This window comes from Mastigoproctus giganteus, chromosome 4 (assembly GCF_048544385.1).
Source record: "Mastigoproctus giganteus isolate SK-2022 chromosome 4, ASM4854438v1, whole genome shotgun sequence".
Lineage (NCBI taxonomy): Eukaryota > Metazoa > Arthropoda > Arachnida > Uropygi > Thelyphonidae > Mastigoproctus > Mastigoproctus giganteus.
The window spans coordinates 207,931,498-207,953,081 of NC_143578.1; the positions used below are offsets into that span (position 1 = coordinate 207,931,498).

The 21,584-nt window shown below is 35.1% G+C and overlaps 1 protein-coding gene across 4 annotated transcripts in view; it reads right to left on the reverse strand.

The window, feature by feature from the left end:
• The window catches only part of LOC150087353 (uncharacterized), a 521,069-nt gene that overhangs the window by 212,467 nt on the left and 287,018 nt on the right, over positions 1-21,584 (reverse strand). For 2 of the 4 annotated variants that reach the window (XM_090371151.1, XM_090371148.1), the window contains 3 exons: positions 21,039-21,260; positions 17,807-17,923; positions 5,561-5,843 (listed from right to left, as the gene is read on the reverse strand). In XM_090371151.1, coding sequence (XP_090227277.1) covers positions 5,561-5,843; positions 17,807-17,923; positions 21,039-21,260 — 622 coding nt within the window. The remainder of the gene's footprint in view (positions 1-5,560; positions 5,844-17,806; positions 17,924-21,038; positions 21,261-21,584) is intronic. The other 2 variants (XM_090371149.1, XM_090371150.1) reach the window with 2 other exon arrangements.

Consider the following 21,584-nt stretch of genomic DNA (forward strand, 5'->3'; position numbering starts at 1 on the left):
TATTACAAGCGATATACTTGATCATTTTTTAAAATGTTGATCTCGGAACTATGTAACAGGCCACCATAGTGCAATTAAATTAGTGTGGGAAACTTTACTATTCATTTTTCAAGCTATCGACTACATCAGATGAAACGTTTTCAATAAAACATGGCAAAAATTCAATCTGTACACTGGTAAAAGAGCATTATAGTGAGCTGTCACAGTGTTAGAGTGAGATATGGGTTATTATATAAAAACAGCATTATAGCGAATCAATGTAGAACAAACTGGGTTATAACGAGGGTCTGCTGTACATACGATGAACTATGCATGTATCAAGTAGTGTAGCTACCTGTTTTCGGGCCTGGAGGCAAAGAACATGTTCGGGCCTCTACTTAATTAATGACAATTGCAAAAACAGGAGACAGCCAAAGACACTGGGCCCCTAAAGGGCCCGGAGGCAATTGCCTTGCCCGCCAACATGGCAGCTACACCACTGGCATGTATCCCTCTTCTGAAAAGGAGGAAAATATAGAACCACTAATTTTACCTTGAATACTGGAAAAAAGGAAACATCTACAGTACCCTCAAGAGGGAACACAGCTGCTGTGTTACAATCAGTGACACAGAAAATGAGAAATAAAATTCAGAGGTGAACTAACAAAATGCCTGCATGCTGTCAGTTTTTTACTAAATGCCATTAGTATTCTAAGTAATGTGTGTGTGTGTGTGTGTGTGTGTGTGTGTGTGTGTGTGTGTGTGTGTGTGTGTGTGTGTGTGTGTGTGTGTGTGTCATGTGGTTTGCTTGTACCATTACCGAGTGTGTCTATTCCTATGGGATAATTGATTCCAAGGGTTTGTGTTGTGGTAACTTCCAAAATGTGCTAATTGTGTAAACTTGAAAAAAAAAAAATGGAAGGTGGCTGGCACAGACAGTCCCTTATAATGCATTGAGAAATATATCTTATATTCTTTCTATTTTGTTTTAATAGTTAAAACTTTATATTACAAACTTTTACATACACATCAGTTTTGAATAGGATTATAGAAAGCACAATTTTCAACACTTCATGCCATTACATACAATATAATTTCATTAAAATACAACGTAATTTCACTGTTGAAAGAATTATAGCACTTATACATTTAAAATAGTTAAGTACTAAGTATTGAGGATTTTATCCTTATTAAACATTAAATTTTGTTAGTTTGTGTCATGAAACAAAAATAATAAAATCACATAAGGTTAACTTAAGTTTAATTATGTAAAGATAACCAACACATTGCAGTAATCACTAGAAAATCACACTCCAACTGTCAACAAGAAACAATGTTCGGTAAAGAGAATTTTTACATTTTTTTTAAAACAAAGTAATCCTATTTTATATATTTTTATATAACAGTTTAAGAATGTTATGAGTTAACTGGTTGATTCCTAAATTACAAATGTCTATTATATAAATAGGTACCTTCAACAGGTTATATTTCAGATGTGTACTGTTCAGCTGTTTCCAGTGCAGGCGTGCAATTTGTGCAGTGCCATCCATGTTATATTGAGGTTGCACTATCTCAAACACAATTGTCAGTTTAATTTGCTGTGATCACTAGAAATTGTTATTTGCAGTAAAAGTCCGAAAATCCAGACTGCTCGGGGATTGGGTCAATCTGGATTTTTGGATTTTCTGGATTATCAGGCAGTACAGTAAACCCCTGCTATTCATGGGGGTTACGTTCCTGAGAAATGTCGCGAATACAGAGTTATGGCTCCCATAGCAATAAGAGGGTTCCGTTCCAAAGCATGAAATGTATAAGAAAAATTAGTCTAAAGTTTTGTCTATGTATGTATTATATGTATCTTCATAATATGACTGTGTCCATAGACAGTACATAGTGAAATACAAGTATAAGGCATCGAAATGAAAATAAGAAACAATTTATTATTAAATGTAATATTTATTAGAAATTTCAAACAAATCTTCCAAACCAGCGCCTTTGATAGCTAAAAAACTTATCCCGTAAGTGCTATCACCAGTTTCGCTAAAGTGTTTATAAAGGTGTTTTGCCTTTTCACAAATGATGAGTGAACTTAACGGAATTTTATTTTGAGTTCTGTCTTCGATCCACAGATTTAAAGCTTTTTCCATTTTTTCTTATTTAACATCACAAGTTACAGAGCAAATTTTTGAAGCAATTATCACATTTTCACAGACACTACAGTGGATTTTTCCTTCCAATTTCTTGATTGATTGTACCATTGACTCACTGATTTTATAATGTTTTGCCACTGACAAGACAATTTCACCATTAGAAATTTTGTCTAATAACTCAATTTTACTCGTTAATGTCATCACCTTCTTTGTATTTTCACAATTCCCTTGTTATTCGTAGCCATATTTTTGTAGGGGTTAGAAAAGAATTTGTCCAAAATAAAGTCACTTTCTTTTAACTGTTAACACAATCGAAAAAGTCCGTTTAGACTAACATACTGCAAAATGGTAGATTTTTCACTTTTGTAAGCATATCAATTTATAAGCATTTAAAAGCAAACGACGAAACCTTCCATGATAAGCGCATAACACATACTGAACAAGGATTAGCAAGAAATATACACGCTCGTGATTTTTTCACCCCTTTTCCCCCACCCACTGAGCGCTGTTTTGACCAGGAAAGATGATTTTATCCATGCCCATGTTTTTTTTTATGGAGGAAAGTGTTCACAGCACTTTATAATTCACATTTTTTAAGGTTTCATTTTATATTAAATCAGCGAACACGAATAGGGGAAACCGCAAATAGCGTGGATTTACTGTGCTTTTAAAATTCAAATTTAAGATGGAATAAGGAAGAGATGACTCGGTAAATTGACAATTTATTAATTAGCAAATAAAGCATGCTTCATTTATCGAAATGAGCAGTTTTAAAGGAAAATAAGGTCAACACTTGACAAAGATGTAAACAAAAATTTTCACAAAAAATGTGTGCAATGCTTGAAATAGTGTTTATAAATGAACAATGTAAAAGAAAAAATACAGTATATCTGCTTTCATTATAAAGTATACAGTATAATGAAGGCAGAAGATACATATTTTATATAAATTAATTATTTGTTTTAGTTTATTAACGAAACATTTTCATATAAAATACAAAGTGCGAAAAACAAACAAATATTTATTCATTCTTTCCCACGATTTCTGTTGCATCTGTTGCAATGATTGTGGATGGAACACTTGCAGCTTCTACTCTATCTGCTACACTGCTTGATGCTTCTATTGCTTTCTTTAAATACTTTCATATATCATCTTGTTTATGACTTGGTAATTTCTTTGTGATAAAATTATTATGCATCATGTGCGCATGCATGACATAATTGAAGATTGAAGCTATGGTTCTGTTTCATAAATTTGTTTCAATGGACTCTTCTGCAGTAGCCCAAGATATCTTTTCTTCTTCAACTTTGTCATTTTCTTCACCAGATCCTTCTCAATAATTCTCTTTATCTTATCAGGAGTTAAATTGCTTTGAATAATTTCTTGATCAGTGAAAGTCACTGCAACTTCAACATCATCTTCAATGTGTATCCACTCTTCTATGTCATCAGCATTAAGTTTGCGTAGAGGGTTGTCTTCCGTACATAATTTAACAGTTTCCATCAGTTCTTTCACTTCAGATGCCTTCACCTTTATGCGAATTCCTTCAAAATCTTCATTTTGATTCAGATTGTAGATCTGCATTCCATGCAATCGCGAGTGAAAATGTTGAATATTTGCTTGTAAAACTGCACTGATATTCTGAAGGGTCAACATTCTTATGCATCATTTTTGCCTTAAAAATCATTTTTACAGTGGAATTTAAAGTTCCTAATGCCTCCTTGATCCATGGGTTGAATTAATGGTGTTATGTTTGGTGGCAAGTAACATGCAAATATATTTCTGCAATCAGACACTAATGATTCATGCGGGTGGGCCCTACAATTATCGAGAAGTAGCAAGCACTTTGTATTTGCAGGCTTCCTCAATTTTCTGACGAACTGATGGAACAAAATCATGAACAAACTAATCGCGAAATATATTTTTGTCTATCCAAGCATTCTTTTTGGGCTTTATAGGTCACAGGTAAGTGCACAATTCCTTCCAAGGCCCATGGGTGCTGAAATGTACCAAACACCAAAAACTTAATTAGATGCTGACCTGAAGCATTAGCACACATAAGAACGGTTACTTTTTCCTTATTAATCTTAAACCCTGTTGCATTTTGTTCTTGGTTTCCAGTTTTTGTGGCCAAGCACTTCCAGTAAACTGCTGTTTCATCAGCACATTATAAATTTGATCGGCTGTATGGTCATAGTCAGATACAATTTTTTCAAATTTTGCACTACATTCTGTTGCTGCTTGTGTATCAGCCAAATGTCTTTCTACAGCATTATCTGTCTAATACCATGATGAGTCTTGAAATTCCCAAGTCATCCGTCACTAAATGTGCACTCTGATTCAATGTTCATATGCTCCTTAAAAGACTGTGCTTTGGCAATAAGCATCGTCCCAGAAATTGCCATACCTTCTGATCATTTTAGCAAAAACCATTCGTACAACACCTTATCAAGATTCTCTTAACTTTGGCCGATGTAAACTTTTTCCCTCAGCAATTTTATTGTAAGGCTCAGAAGAGGCTATGAATTCTAGAATTTTATTCTTTTTCTTTTTTGTATCGTAAATTGCAGACTTTTGATGTTGTATGTTTCCATTAAAACAGTATTGCTCACACCGCTTTCTAGTTTCTTAATTATTTCAAGTTTGTCACTCAATTTGAACGTGTTCTTTCTCTTAACACCATGAAGTTTATCTATTTTAGGAGCCATTATAATGGGCTTGTAAATATGTACGATATATATGGTAAATGGAAAGAGTAGGACAAAAATTATAGTGTTGCTGTGGTTTGATTGCTAGTTTCAAAATGGCAAGACCACGAGCTCGCTTGTGGTCGCTGGGCATCTGTGGCACTCATGCATGCGTGCGCACACACAAAAGTCCGCTAAATTTAAAAAGTTCGAGTTTTCGAAATGTCTGGATTTCTGGCATCTGAATTTTCGGACTTTTACCATACTAGGATAAGCCCGATTCCATAACTACAGTGGAGGAAATATTTCCAATGACTAAACCCCTTCTTAAATTCACAAGAAAGTTATGCCACCCAATAGGAATTAACAAATCTTCCAAGCAGAATATACATGTGGAGAGATAAATATACAGCATCTTTCACCATTGTTTGTTTTTTTTTTTTTTTTTTTTATGATTTTCAGCTAAAGAAACTTCAACATAAGTGAAACTATTAAATAATCAGACAAAAATATAATCAGATCAATTCCTTTCTTATCAATCATAGAAAAACTGTTTTTATCTGTAGAGGCACTGTCTTACTGTTTCTTTTTTAGCCCGTTTCAAAAGTGTATTTTTATCTCTATTCAATGGTTAAACTAGTGAGATAGAAGACAGCAGACACTGCAAAATCTTTTGTAATGAAGCATATCTATTTCTTCACAAGAAACCCATGTTTCTTATACAAAGTATAGGAAACATCTCACCTGATATTTGATTAATGTAAGGAGGAGGTGGAATGCTACCCCACCTAGGGTCATAATTCATACCAATGGTCAAAGCTGCTGTAGTTGCAGGACCATGGCCACCTGCAGGGACAGGAGGAGGTGGTGGTGGAGGTGGTGGCTGCCCTTGACAAACGGATTGCTGTTGCTGCTGTCTAAGAAAATGCTGTTGAGGTTGTTGCTGCTGCTGTTGCCTGATGATTTCTGCTTGCTTCTGGAACCTCGGTGGTACATTTTTTTGAAACTGTCGAGAGAAGCTGTATACCTAAAAATAGGAGTATTTTATTCCCTTCATTTTTACTTAATAGAGTGAATAATAAATTCAGTTATAACACACACACACACACACACACACACACACACACACACACACACACACACACACACACACACTAAATGTTACAAGTTTCCTAAGAATTAAATTAAATAAAAGCCACATGAATAACAATAACTAAGAAAAAAAGATTGTATTTTTAAAGGTTAACACTGAATTCCTGGCACCAGACATTTTAGGATGTCAGGAAAATATAAACCAATGCAATGAAAAGGTAATTGCACTTACAGACTCAAAATGTGAGGAAAGAAAGTAAAATATAAAGAATATATCCCAATACCTAATGTGGGTATTAAGGGATGAATGCAAAAACAGTTTTCCTCCTTTGTTATAACTGGTTTCTCATGGTTATTTATGCATATATAGAGGGGTCGCAACACAGGTAGTTAAAACCAGTTTGGCAAAAATCAAGTGAAAAATGCTACTGCCAAACATATTCATTACCATGACTGTAACAGTAAGATGGCTCATCATGATTTTTGACTCAACTAATATACCAGTTGTCTTGTTTATCTCATCAATTTTTATTCATAAATTTAAAAAATAATTCTTAAAATTTCACTATCACAACACAGTTTCTACAAATTAACATTTTTGTGTTTACCCATGTGACATGGATCTGTTGCATTACTGCAGATAATACTTGTTTGTACTCAAAAATGGCAGTAATATAGGAGGGATTAACATGTTCAACCTTTCCTGCCTACTTGGCACCTCATTTAGTAAATGAAAAGACAGTTGTGTACAGTTTATCTGACATCTACTGCATACTGTTTGTTTCTTCCATTTTGCTTAGCATTGTATTATTTACATATTTAAATAGAAGCATAGGAAGTATCTGAATCTAACTAAAAATTTCTCTTGTGTGTGGGGGGGGAGGGGTTTACAACAAAACTGAGGGGGAAGAAATTACGGTATTACTAAGCATGCATATTCTTTGTACTCTAGTTGCAAGATTAGTGATTAGGACAAAACCACCAATCTGAGGATATGGTTAACTGGGAAGTTAAAAATATCCCCTTTAATGTTCCTGAATGGGGGTAAGGAGTGCTACTTCAGAATGGCAAAAATATTAGGGATGTCCAGAAAAAGCAAGCACTCCACATAATCCTAACTACAATAATGGCTGTTCCGCATAACGAACACCTGCTGACACAGATTACAAACTAAGCAAATGCAAACTGAATCAAGAAATTTTCACTAGGCCTCAAATAAAGACCTCCCCAAAGATGATATACTTGAAACAAAGCTTGGTGATCATTTAAAGCAGATGAGAAAAAATTTCTAGGAAGGTTAAAGCAGATGATTGAGAATTTGCAGTGTTGACGGCAAATTCAGTTTCTTCATTATAAAAAAAAAAAAAAATTGTTTTCTGTCAAAATTAAGGCAATGCAGGAATTGAGCAATAGGAGTGTTTCGTCAGGGCATATCCAGGATGGAAAAGTAATACCAAAGTTGCTGTGATACTTCTACAATTGGAGATTATTAGTGCTTTCTTAAAAGAGTAAATCAAAAGGTACTACAAGTTCATTTGATTCAAAAATTTCTAAGGATATATAAAATATGTATACAGGGTAATTCACTACCAGTGCGATAAACTTGCAGGAGGTGTAGGGGGCACAAAGACGAATCGGAATCACATAGCATTGCAGGGTCCGAAATGCCTTCGTCATGTGGTAGAGGACGTTGAACGGCAGGTTGAGTAAACAGCGATCCCAATGGAAGTCAGCATTTGCGAACCGTTTCTGTTGAAGAAACCAAGTAGCAAAAGTCCTCCGGAGTGGATAATCCGCAGGATCCAATGATTGGACGCGTTGCAGATGGTATGAACTCTTTGGTTTGTTGACAGTATCCTCCATACAGTGGATTGGGAAATACCCAATCGCTCGAGTACTCGTACTCCGATTGCCTTCTCTGAGATGTAGGACATTCTCCACATTGTCTGGCGTCTTCGTCGTTCGCTCTCGATTCATGGTTCCTCTCGTGAAACAACCAGTCTCACGTAACCTTCTGTGCACACGTGCGAAAATTGTATGATGAGGAGCACGCCTGTGCGGGAAACGTTCCTGGTACAAGCGCAGAGCGGTGCGCCCGTTACAATCCGCAACTCCATACGCGAGGTGCATGTCTGCCAGTTCAACGTTTGGATATTCATCCATTCCAATTCCGCCTTGGGAACCGGTTTGCAAATGCTGACTTCCAGCGTGATCGCTGTTCACGCGACCTCCCGTTCAACGTCCTCTACCGCATGACGAAGGCATTGTGGACCCTGCAAATGCTATGTGATTCCGATTCATCTTTGTGCCCCCTACACCTCCTGCAAGTTTGTCGCACTGGTAGTGAATCCTGTATATGTAGTGCATTATTGAGACCACATTATGTCATGGCCTCAATAATTTTATATATCGAGGATCTGGGTATATTCTTACCGTGTGTGCAATGTATACAAAATATTACTTCATGCCCCACACCCCACTTTTTCTTACTATTGAATACACCACGAATTGTCAAACAAATATAGCAGCAAAGTTATCTGCGAAAAGATCTAAACCTCACAAACGAGTCAACAAATATCTTCTTTTGTCTTCTTAACCTCAAAGCCATGCACAGTACTAAGTACTACAGGTTCTAATACCTCTCGTGTTTGGGGTTTTCATTAAAAAAAAAAAAGAAAAAAGGAAAAAAAAGAAAAAGAAAAAAGGAAAAAAAAGAAAAAGAAAAAAGGAAAAAAAAAGAAAAAGAAAAGAAAGAGAAAAAAAGAAAAAGGGAAAAAAAGAAAAGGAAAAGAAAGAAAGAGAAAAAAAGAGAGAGAAAAAAGAAAGAAATAAAGAGAAAAAAAGAGAAAAAAGAAAGAAATAAAGAGAAAAAAAGAGAAAAAAGAAAGAAAAAAGTAGTACATTATATATTTGATTGAAGTACTATATTTTAAAATTAATAAAGACTCATTTTAAATGTTATGCATATACAGGTAGCCCTCGATTTATATTGGGGTTAGGCTCCTGTGGGGACAGGCACAAATGGAACCTCTACATAATGGAGTCAATCGGAAACCACTAGGTTAGGTTCCAGGCATCAAAAATTTTACCTATCACTTTGCATCGATTGTTTTATTTTATTAGTATTCTTCATAGTTGTAGTAATAATCGACGGAAGCATATTCATAGCCCTACACACATTAAGACGGCTTTCTTCAGCTTCTACCTTTTTTTTTTTTTTTTTTTTTTTTTTTGTTAGTTGTTGGCACATTGATTTCTGTAGCCATATTTCACCTCCCAAGGTTTTTGCATTTTGTACTCTGATCCAAGCCCGAAGCAGGATTCGAACCCAAAACCTTTAGGTTGCCAGGCAGGAACTTTACCCACCCGGCTAGCCCGGTCGGCATTTTTTCCTCCGAATATTGCACTAGGATTCAATTAACTACTTTTACCAGACATGGCTTGTCTTTATTCTATTAAATTAAAAAATTTATAACACGACTGGGAAAAGAAATGCACACAGCTATCACTATTATTATTTAATTTGTTAATAGCAACAATTAATAAAAAAAAAAAATGTTAGCATAATAAATTTCCAACACATGTAAATAGCATAAACAACAAGCAACTGAATGCTTCACCACATGCACCTTTACTATCCGCATCCACGAGTGGTTACTTTAAGGGCGGGAATCTCTCGTCTCTGATACGAATGCGCTAATTGCTGATTGGCTCAGGATTTAAAATTAATAAATTTTATTAAGTTTTTATGTATCGTGCACTGTTCATGTGATTTAGGACAATTTTAAATTGTCCTAAATCACATGAACAGTGCACAATACAAAGCACAGTATGATGCTGATAAATTTTGTCTAACTATTTGAAACTTTCGATTTTAAAAAAAATTGCAAAAATAAATAAATAAAAATAGCGTTATGGTTAGTGATTGATGCTATTGTGAATCGGCAAAAATCAGACCAGTACAAAAGAGGGCTACCTGTATATTATTGCATCATATTTGATATTATTCATGGAGATCTTGGTGTTTTTGAAAAAAAATTCTTTTTTTGCTGCAAAATTCTGTTGGCCAGTGTTATATTGAAAATTTAACTGTGATACAAACTAATTATACACTAGACACTACAATTAATGAATACATGCTATTTAGTGCTTTAAGCTTTGGTTGTAATAAATTAAAGTAAATGTTTCTATAGAGATGTGTCATATTAATAATTTTAAAGCTGCCTCGGAAATACAAATTGCAAACTCCAAAATGGCAAGAGCTTTCATAATTTTCTTTGTGAAGTGAATAGATTCAAAAGAAATAGACAAAGAAATGTCAAAAACAAAACAGTATTTGTCTTATAAAACCATAAGATTCTGGTTTACACACTTCAGAAGAGAAATATTTGTGTTTCAGATGAAAGGTTAAGATGCCCAATATCCATTATACCTCTCGTAAACATATGTAAGCACAATGTCACATCACACTTTCTAATCTTTGCACTGATAAACTTTGAGCGCAAACCTATGAATGAAAGGTTTTTAAACTTTGCACTATAAGCTACCTAAAGATGCATGACACATTAATGTTTTCATTACTGCTCATAGCAATTTATGACATACAAAACCTCTTAGTAAAATTGGTTCACAAATATTTGAAACATCATTAAACATCTGTAAAAGGATGCAAGGAAGGGAGCTTATGGAGCAATGGTCAAAAAATATATAAAACTTCAAATAGGCCTCTGGGGTTGGACATATTATAATATAAATTTTTAGTAGTTTACACCAACCTTGCTATATACTATTTATGATCCTCTGGGGGTAGCCACACCTCAGGAGATCTGCCGTAACATGCTCAAACTCTTTCTTTCTATCCTCGGAGGTGCTACAATGTGATTTGGCCCTATCTATTAGTGCTCTAATCACACTGTTCTTGTGAGCTGAATTATAGTGTGAATACTGACCTTTACACATAGGTTTTCTGTAAACCCTAGTCTTAAAACACGGGCCTTCTCTGTAGACCAACACATCCAAGAACGGTAATCCCCCCCCCCCTCCCACCTCCGAGGTAAAGTGTATAAATGGGGAGAAGCCATTAAGAAAATTCAAAGCCTCATCTTCACTCCCTTTCCGAATAATTGAGAACGTATCATCTACATAACTTTTCCACAGACGCATAGGGAGAACCATATCATTAAATATATTAAAATTTCGAGCTCCTCCATCTCCAAATTAGCATTAATTGCACTAATGGGGGAGCCCATTGCTGCCCCTTGAACCTGCTTATATATAGTGTTACAAAACACCAGTGGTGCTTGATAGACATAATTCTATACCTTTACAAATGTAAAAGCAAGGTTGGTGTAAACTACTAAAAATTTATATTATATAAAACTTATTTAAATTAAAAATATAAAATTAATTGATGTCACCGTCCCTCCTTCCATTTATCTCTTTCACATATTTATCCAGTCCCTGCGAAATTTACAATTTTCAGACATGATCTAGTCTATAATTATCCCTGCCAATTTTACTTATCCCTCTTGCATGTGTTTCACGAATAAGCATAAAACAACTCTAAGGATTTAGTTGACTCAAACCTACAGAGGCCTTAAACACATTGATCAGATCATCACAAAGATAACTGGTTTCCAAACAGGAGTTACAAAAGTAACAATATTTTGATAAGAATATCCCTTAACCAATGTTGTCACTGTTTTCTGTATTCGTTCCAACTGGTATATAATCAAGGTGCAAATAATAACCACACTATACTTCTATCTTTACTTCCAAAGTTCCTTAATATCACCAGAAACATCCCATCAGTATGCCTTATTCAGATAATTTCATATCAGATTATAGCAGTAGTAGAGGCATGAGGTACAAGAAAGAAAGCTTACGTAAAATTATCAAAAAAAAAAAAAAAAAAACGAAAGAAAGAAAAAAACCATTTCGCACATTATTTCCCTCTAAAAGTTTGTCCAGTTCTTCCATGAATTAATTTGTTATCAACTTCCCCAGTGACAGATGGAAGTTTGTTCCAGCAATCAACTATGCACTGCCTAAAGAAAAATTTCCACACATCTATTCTACAACCACCGCCTTTTCCCTACTAGCAAAATTCCTGTATATCATTGACAATACACCATGACCTACTCTAGCAGCCTGTCTGCACTGCTCAGTAAATTTCATATTTGACTGCACAGTTACTCCCAGGTCTTTTTCCATTTTCTACCATCCCAAGTGTAGTACCACACGGTTGGTACATTTTTCTGAGCTTACATCTACCCATATGCAGTTCTTTGCATTTGTTTATGTTAAACTTCAGTTGCCACTTCTCAGCCCATCAGCCCAAATTTTCTACATCCTGTTGCTGCCATTACTGTGGTTAACAACCCTGCCAAACTGGACATTAGTCCTGATATACCTTCACCAATATCATTGATAAATATACAAAACACCGAACCCTTGTGGACTCTACTAATAACATTAGTCTACGTAATAACAGCATCCATATATTACCACTCTGTCTTCTCCCACTCAACCACCCTTTTATCCACAGGAGGAACTTGCACTTAATACCACACTGTTCCAATTTGTACAGTAGTCCTCACTGCACAACAGTATCAAAAGCTTTCCTGAAATCCAAGTACAGTAAACCCCCGATTTAACGGAATAATAGGGGAGAAGGGGTGTGCATTAATGCCGAAAATCCGTTAAATTGAATGTAACCTGGGAGGAATTTGTTCTTAATGTAAAAAAAAAAAAAAAAAAGCTTTAAAACAATATACAGTACTGTAGAATATAAAATATTATGTTGCAATTTGGCCTCTGATTTACGGATATCAGAAATGGTTTGTTTTTTTACGCTGTAAATTTCACAAACACATGCTACAGAGATGCAATGTTCCAATTTCTAAATTAGCTCTAATTTATATGCCACATTTAAGTTCACACGCTTCTTTTAACTCCTCTGTCACTTGATGCCATTTTAAATTGTAAGGATTGCAAAATTATTTAATAAATAGTCACAATTCAGAAATCACAGAAACACTATATACAACCTGACCATACAATAGGTTGGGGCAGACTGAGACCGAAACAAAGCATGTCAGTAGACCTTCAGTTCAGTGTCCCAGGTCACGTTCAGCTCGCAACTCACCACCTGCTCTTATCTGTTATCTGGGAAAACAGCTATTTGAACACGTTTTCAGAAAAAATAAAAAGCAATTTCCTGAATTTGATTATACATGCATTAAGAATTTGCAGAGAAAGGAGCCGCTAGGTGGCAATAATCACGGTATACTGATGTGGGATTTGCTCAAAGATGTAACTATCATCAAGGGTAAAGGGAAGGGTTTTTGCTTTCGTAAAGATGACTACAGTGGTCTCAGACAATTTTTAAATTCTGTACAGTGGAACCAAATGATGATGTTACCAATAGCAAATCCAAAATGGAAAGCATTCAAGGAATTAATCGTTGAAGCTACTAGGCTTTTCATACCGATTAAGAAACACTGTTCAAGGTTTAGGCCTAAATGGATGTCAGATGAACTAATGAGACTCGTGGCAGAAAAAAATAAAATGCATATAAATTATCAGGCAACACAGAAGCCTATGGCAGATATCAGTTAGTCTATAATAAAGTCACAAAGGAAATTGGGCAAGCAAAAACAGTTTATGAGAAATCTTTGGCAAAGGAAGCTAAGAAAAACAGCAGGGAATTCTTTACATATATAAATTCTAAAAGGAAGGAGGTGAATCAGATTGGTCTCTTGATATCAATGGTTCGACTGTTGATGATCCTGCTCTGACAGCTAACAAACTGAATGAGTATCTACATTCACGATTCAGGAATTCTTTAGGGAAGTGAAGGACAGAAGCTTATTAAACTCTAACAGGGAGCTTAATGATATTGTTATAACTGAGGGCAAAGGTGGAGGAGAAATTATTGAAGTTAAACATAAGGAAGGCACCTGGAGTGGATGGGATTGATCCAGTTATATTAAAGGGGGGAAGCAAAGGAAGTAAACACTCAGCCATAATTAGCAGAGCATTCTTGGACTCAGGAGAAGTCCCCATGAACTGGAGATGTGCAAATGTATCCCCAATTACAAAGGTGAGATGAGTAATTACAGACCTGTTAGTTTAACTTCTGTTCCCAGAAAATAATGGAGTCACTGGTTAAAGAAGCATTGCAGGATCATCTAAGCAAGACTGCAGTAATAATTCAGACATGACATGGTTTATTAAGAGAGTCTTGCTGACAAATTTGATTGGATACTGTGATGTGATTGCAAAGGAACTAGATGCAAAAATTAATTTTGATATCACAAACTTGGATTTCAGAAAAGCTTTTAATACTGTTGTACATGGAAGACTACTTAGATAGTATGAATCAGGGCTGTAATACTCAATATGTTCTACGTTGATAATAATATTAGTAAAATAATAAGAGGAGTTTACCTCAATATAGTACGTAGAACACTTCCGTATGATACCCTCCAGAAATTGAAACGGAAAAAACTGACAACTTACCGGTACATTAGAGTAAAATATAAATAATTAAATAATCAATTTAAAATTAAAAATCAAATTAACGCAATTAAAATAATCTAATGAAAATATTCAAAACTATTTTCCTTCCTCGGTAATTTCAGGAATGAAAATTACCAAATCGGGTTAACCCTGAAATTTAAATAGTGATTACTTGTCTTCGCGTATGCGCGTAAAAGGTCCACGCATCGGAGATCAAATATAGCCGCCGAACATTAACAAAATTCTCGTGTAATTTAATTTCAACGGTTTCTGTAATTAATAGTAACATATAATTACGTTGAGCATTAAGTATTTTGGCCTCGTAGTAAATAAAAAAGTATGCTTTTCGTTAATGGCATGAAAGGCTAATTCTGATGCTGCTGAACGAGAAGCACGAACTGAGGCTTCATGTTGATTTACACGAATATTAAGAGAAAACCGCGTCGAACCTTAGTAAGACGAGTCGCAATCACCGCAAGAAATGTTGTATACTACATCATTAATTTATGTTGCGAACGCGGAAAGAACCGAGCGATTGTTCAGTATAGTGTGTAACTTCCATATTGGCCTAGCTACAATTTTAAATTGGGTATCTTTAAAGAATCTGTTAAGCTGTTTGTGCCACTGTTCAACATATGGGACAGAAATAAAGTATTTTTTGATATTACTATTGTTGATTGGTATAGTATTTTCTATCCTATCCTTAGCTTGTACCCTAATTCGGTTTATTGTGGTAATGGAATAACCCCTGAAGGAAGGAAAATAGTTTTGAATATTTTCGTTAATTCTTTTAATTGCATTAATTTGATTTTTAATTTTTTTAAATTGATTTGAATTGTGTTAAATTGATTATTTAATTATTTATATTTTACTCTAATGCACCGGTAAGTTGTCGATTTTTTCGTTTTTTCCGTTTTAATTTCTGGAGGGTATCATACGGAAGTGTTCTACGTACTATATTGAGGCAAACTCCTCTTATTATTTTACTAATGGAAGACTACTGTACAAATTGCAGCCATATGGTATTAAGGGCAAGTTTCTGCAATGGATAAAGAAATGGTTGAGTGGGAGACAGCAGAGAGTGGTAATAAATGGACTCTGCTCTATTTGGACTAATGTTATTAGTGGAGTCCCTCAGGGTTCGGTGTTGGGCCCGTTGTTTTGTACATTTATCAATGATATTGATGAAGGTATATCAGGCTTATTGTCTGAGTATACAGATGATAGTTTCTAATGGCAGTAATGGCAGTGTGCTACCGCAACAGGATCTAGAAAAGTTGGGCAGATAGGCTGAGAAGTGGCAACTGAAGTTTAACATTGACAAATGTAAAGTACTGCATATGGGTAGAAGTAACCCCATAGAAACAAACCAACTGTGTGGTACTACACTGACAGTGGCAGAGAGTGAAAAGGACCTGGGGGTAATTGTGCAGGCAGATATGAAGTTTTCTGAGCAATGCAGACAGGCTGCCAGATCAGGTCATGGGTATTGTCAATGATATAGGAATTTTGCTAGTAGCGAAAAGGAGGTGTTATCCTTTTGTATAAGGTCAGGCCACACCTTGAGTACTGCGTACATGTCTGAAGGCCTCATTTTAGGAAGGATGTAGAGTTGCTTGGACATGTACACAGAATGGCAACGAGATTGGAGAGGGGAACGAATGGGTCCTCTTACCAAGAAGGGCTTAAGTTCTGCAAATTGCAGAGGCTGTAGATTAGGCACAAGTGATCTGATTGAGGTGTGTAAGGCCTTGAATGGGTTGAGCAGGCTCAATTCTGATGTGTTACTTCTGCCTGCTCAGATTTAGAACCCGAGTTGGCATTGATTCAAATTGAGGAAATAGTTGTGGAATCGATGTGCAGAGGTTTGCCTTTAGCCAGCGGATAGTTGATTGCTGAAACAAACTTCCATTTGTTGTTGTGGAAGTTGATAGCTTAAATAAATTCGAGGAGGAACTCTACAAACTTTTAGAGGGAATGGATGTGTGAATTTTTTTTATTTTTTGGCTAATGCCGTATAAGCTCATAAGCTTGCTTTCTTGCATCACATGCCTCTACTATGTGTAGATGTTTACTAAGAACATTACTTCTTATTCATTTAAGAATAATGGTGCCTGTGTTTTCCTGAAATCCAAGTATACAATATCAAAATTATTTTTTTGAATCCAGTTCCTTTTTTGACCAACCACATCATGGTATTCAATCAAATTGGCCAGACAAAACTTCCCCTTAATAAACCCATGCTGTGTCTGAACTATTATTGCAATCTTGTCTAGGTGATCCTGCATCACTTCTTTAATCAGTGACTCCATTATTTTCCCCAGAACAGAAGTTAAACCAACAGATCTATAATTATCTGTGTCAAATGATGATCTCATTATTATGGCTAAGCATTTGCTAACTTCCCTTGCTGCAGCTTTCAATATAACTGGATAGATTCCATCTGCCCCAGGTTCAACTTCAACAATTTCTCCTCCACTTTGCTCTCCGTTATTACAAAATCATTTATCTCCCTGTTAGAGTTTAGTAAACTTCTGTCATCCTCTTCTTTACAGAATTCCTCATGTGTGAATGGAGATGCAAAATACTCATTCAGTTTGTCAGCTATCTGAGCAGGATCATCAACAGTCAAACCAACAACATCAAGTGGACCAATCTAATTCATCCCCCTTCCTTCTAGAGTTTACATAAGTAAAAAAGTCTGTTTTTCTTTGCATCCTTTGACAAGAATTTCTAGCTTACATCTGCCAGAGGCTTCTGTCCCTCTTGATAATTTATATGCATCTCACACATTTTAGTTCTCTACCACAAGCCTCATTGGCTCATCTGACATCTATTTAGGTCTAAATCTTGAACAGTATTTCTTAGTTGGTATGAAAAGCCTTATATTGGCATGAAGTAAAAATTACTTTTACATTAGTTACTCAGTTGGTAATTAATTAGAAATAAAATTAATTATTTACTTCTGTCTTCTATTAATCACAGAAAGTTTAATTAATATAAGATATAAAAATCTAATGACTAGAAATTTAATGCGCTGCATACGTTAACTAACTTGCCAATATAAGAAATGGATTTTTCATGATTGTGTCCAGAAAATGTTGAAAATACAGGTGGCATAAAAATAGAAGAATTCTAATTTATTTATTTCCAATTTAAGGCTATAAGTGGGCTATCTTTTTACCCAATTAAAAAAAAGTGGATGAGTGAAAGGAAAGATAACCACCGGAACAACCAGTTATGGGTTAAATATGACAGTGGGTTTCAAAATTTCAAGTCTAGGCTGCCAAACCAGTGGAAGTGAGGTTACTTGGTGCATGCAAACTGACATGTTCCATTAACAGATTAAATAGCTAGAAATTATGGTACACTTACCTGATAATTGCCCTGTAATCTTTCTCTTTCTCTTCCATCACGACTTGGTGGTTTTTCATCGCGACTTTCACTGCTATGCCTTGATCTATCATCAATATCTAAGTTCTCTTTATTTTCCTGAAATTGATGTGTTAATAAATCATATCGCTATACGGGGCTATGACTTTAAAAAAGCAATTATTATTGCAGTCCGAATAATACTTATATTTAAAATGTGCGTAAAGATTGCCTTTGTTCTACACCAGGCTAGTTACACATTTAACCAAATACAAAGAACATGGTCACAAATTTCAGGATTTTTTACTCCAGTGGCACAAATTTTAAACCTATCTAAATTTTTAAATCTATCTTTTTCTTTTAGCATTTATTTCTAGATAGTAGTAAATTTCCACCAAGTATACATCTATTTTCACAGGAATATATGCAGCTCCCTTGCCAGCACACAAATTAATAAGATTGAAGCCTATTATCACCAATATTTACTTTCCTCTTTTAGTACACTTGCTACTCCACTTTTTAGGGCTACAACAGAACAGGTGCATTATTAATGCTAAGTGCCTGACAGTGAGGGAATACCACAAGGTTTCAGATTTTCAAAAGAAAATGCCCAGTGTTATACCCAGTAGTTTCGGCTTCCAGAGTGAACAAGCTACTTTCCATTTGACTATTTTTTTTTCTTTTTTTAATATTATTATTTTTTTTTTAATTACAAAAGGTCATCACAATGTTACACAACTTGGAATCACTTTTATTACTGCCATCTATAGCAAATGAAAATGGCCCAATTTTCTGTGCTCATCAATACCTCTTCTCTCCCTATACATACAATTTCACAAACAATGCCTGGTTTTGTTCTTCCACAACTTTTTTCCTTTTTTGTTTTTGCAATCTTTCACTATCAGGAAATACTTCCAAACAGTGCTCCTGAATTGTCATCACAGAACACAGGAAGTATGATATAAGTCACCATGAAGGGCAGCAACTACGTTTGCATTTCTATGCACTGTACACTATTTGTTATGCTTGTCTACAGCACTTTTGTCACTGCTGAAAATTTAAATACAGTCAAACTTGGTTATAACAAGCATCGAGCGACAGAAAATTTCCTTGTTATAAGCATTATTCACTATAACCTCCTATTTTTTTAAATTCTCAATCACTTGATAAAAAGATAGAGATAGATAGAGAAAAAATAGTATCAGTATATAAGGGGTGGGTTCCTAATTAACTGAGGATAATTGGTTCAGAAAATTTCACTTAAAATGGAGACCAAATTTGCGTAATGTGTATTATGAATTTGTACATGATATTAATGCTTGAACATAATATTAATACCCGGATTGAAGGAACTGAAAAATGAGAATTATTTTATTAGAGACATTTTTATTATATGTTCAACAATGTATGGTTAAGTTAAGTTTATGGAAGTTACGCTATTTTTCAGTTTTACGAATAAAGAATGAATCAAGAGTTTTGTTTTTTCCCAGTATTTTTTCAGATAAAACTGTGTTTTATCAGAAAACGTAGTTTTATCATTGAAGACATAAATTTATTTATGTCTTCAATGTCGCACTTAACTTTTGCTGTAGGATCATGAAGAGGGTCGTTCTCACAGAAATATTCAAGTACTTGGTCAATTTTCTGAAGGGCTTCCTTTAATTCTTTAATTTTCAAATCTTCATATCTACGAGGACTCTGATAAGGAATACTTGGGTACTGGGAACGCCCTGTACCTGCATATTATTTGTATTAATATGGCTGCATTCGGTTTTTAAATTGATCCAGCCATGTTACATACAAATTCATCGCTTCCAAATTGTCAAACAAATTTTATTGCTTGAGCCTTCAAGGTCGGACCATCTATTCAAAAGATAGTGCTTCTTTGTATAGCAAACCATTGAAGCAATGCTACATCTGCGTTTGTAACCTCGCACCTTTTTTTTTAAAAAAAAAAGTTTTTTTTCTGATGTTCTTTTCCAGTGCCAATATGTAAACATGTTTATTCTTCCACAACGTCAATACTGTTGACGAGGACAAAGAAAACTTTTTAAACACTTCAACATTTTTTGCACCACATTCTAACTCAAGAATAATTGACTTTTTCCTGAATTGAAGACACTTTCTTTTGTTAGCAGATGTTTCTGAAGGAAGGGTTTGTTTCTAACTGATTTTACTCTAAAATGACAGTAAAGTGATCTGCATACAAGTTCTTAGAAGTCCTGAAATAAATGTATGGTTTAGTGAATACAAAACAATCTGTAAACAGGTAATGCGACACATGAAATATCAATGAACTAATGACCTTATCCCCAAAAGGATAAGGTCATAAACCTGCCGCTAATCCGATTTCGGTTATCACAAAAGCCAAGTTGCCCTTTTCATTTTTGTCTATTCCAAGAATTTTGATCACCTGAGCAATTAAGAATTGTTTGCATAGATACGGTATATCCATGTAGAACACTTGTTATAACAGTGAGTGATTGTATGGGAATACTCAAATTAAAATCTTTATGGCTCTTTGCTCAATACAAACGTAATCTCATTATTTCCGCGTTCATTATAACCGAGTTCAACATCTACATATGGTACATAAGGCAAATGTGGCATATTTTTTTCCAAATTTACAGCATGTGGAAAATTATGTACATTTCTTTTTTCCAAAATTTTACATTATATTTCTTTGTCATTTTACTGATATACATTATCTTTCAACTAAAGAAAAACTACGGAGACACATCAGCTAATTCGATATCAAAAATAGGCAGAAATTTGAACCGATTATAAAAATAATTTATACAATATTAACCAAGCTTTATTTTTTGTGAAAAGAGGAAAAGGAGGAAAAACTTGAGAGAGAGAGAGAGAGAGAGAGAGAGAGAGAGAGAGAGAGAGAGAGAGAGAGAGAGAGAGAGAGAGAGAGACTGTCAGTAAATCTCTTAAGATGGAGAGACAGGAATCTGGAGAGTTAGCAGATATGAATGTATATAAATGAGTGGCCTACAAATTTCATTTATATATCTTCACTGGCAAGAAGTCACTGGGTACCTCAGGGAAACAACACAAATTTTTGGATGAGTTGGCATATCTACATGGACTTTGATCAACTGGTTTCATTAAGACATACCTGATTAATAACTCAATAGAGAATCATAATTCAATCAAGAAAATAAACATAATTTGAAATTACTTTGTAGTCTTTCAGTGCCATATAACTACAAGAGAAAAGAGTTACCTTCTCTGACTTTTCTGGAAACGTTTTCACTTTATCTTGCCCAGTTTGTTTACTTTGTTCATAGCGCTTTTCTTCTTCTTCTCTCCTCTGGCGTGCCCTTTCTACTGCTACGGTCATTTCGTCTGACTGCTGCTTACGTCGCTGCCGCCAAAGCTCATCATCATCAGCTAGAGAAGGTGGGCGAGGACCAGACCGTCCAGATCTGGAGGGATATACTGCATGCTGTGGAAAGTGAGGAATAATTATAAATCTACACACACACACACACACACACACACACACACACACACACACACACACACACACACACACACACACACACACACACACACACACCTCAGACTGCAAATTCCAAGTGCACCCATCTGCAGTTTTAATTATTAGTTTTTTGTTGTTCACATGATCAGTCATGTTTGATTACATATGAGGAGTAATCAAACACTTGAGAACTGAATTTTTATTTTAAAATTGTGCCATTGTAGCAAGTTATGAATGTACAATGATTGGTAACTCATCTAGGCAGAGGAGTGCATGAATCACCCACTG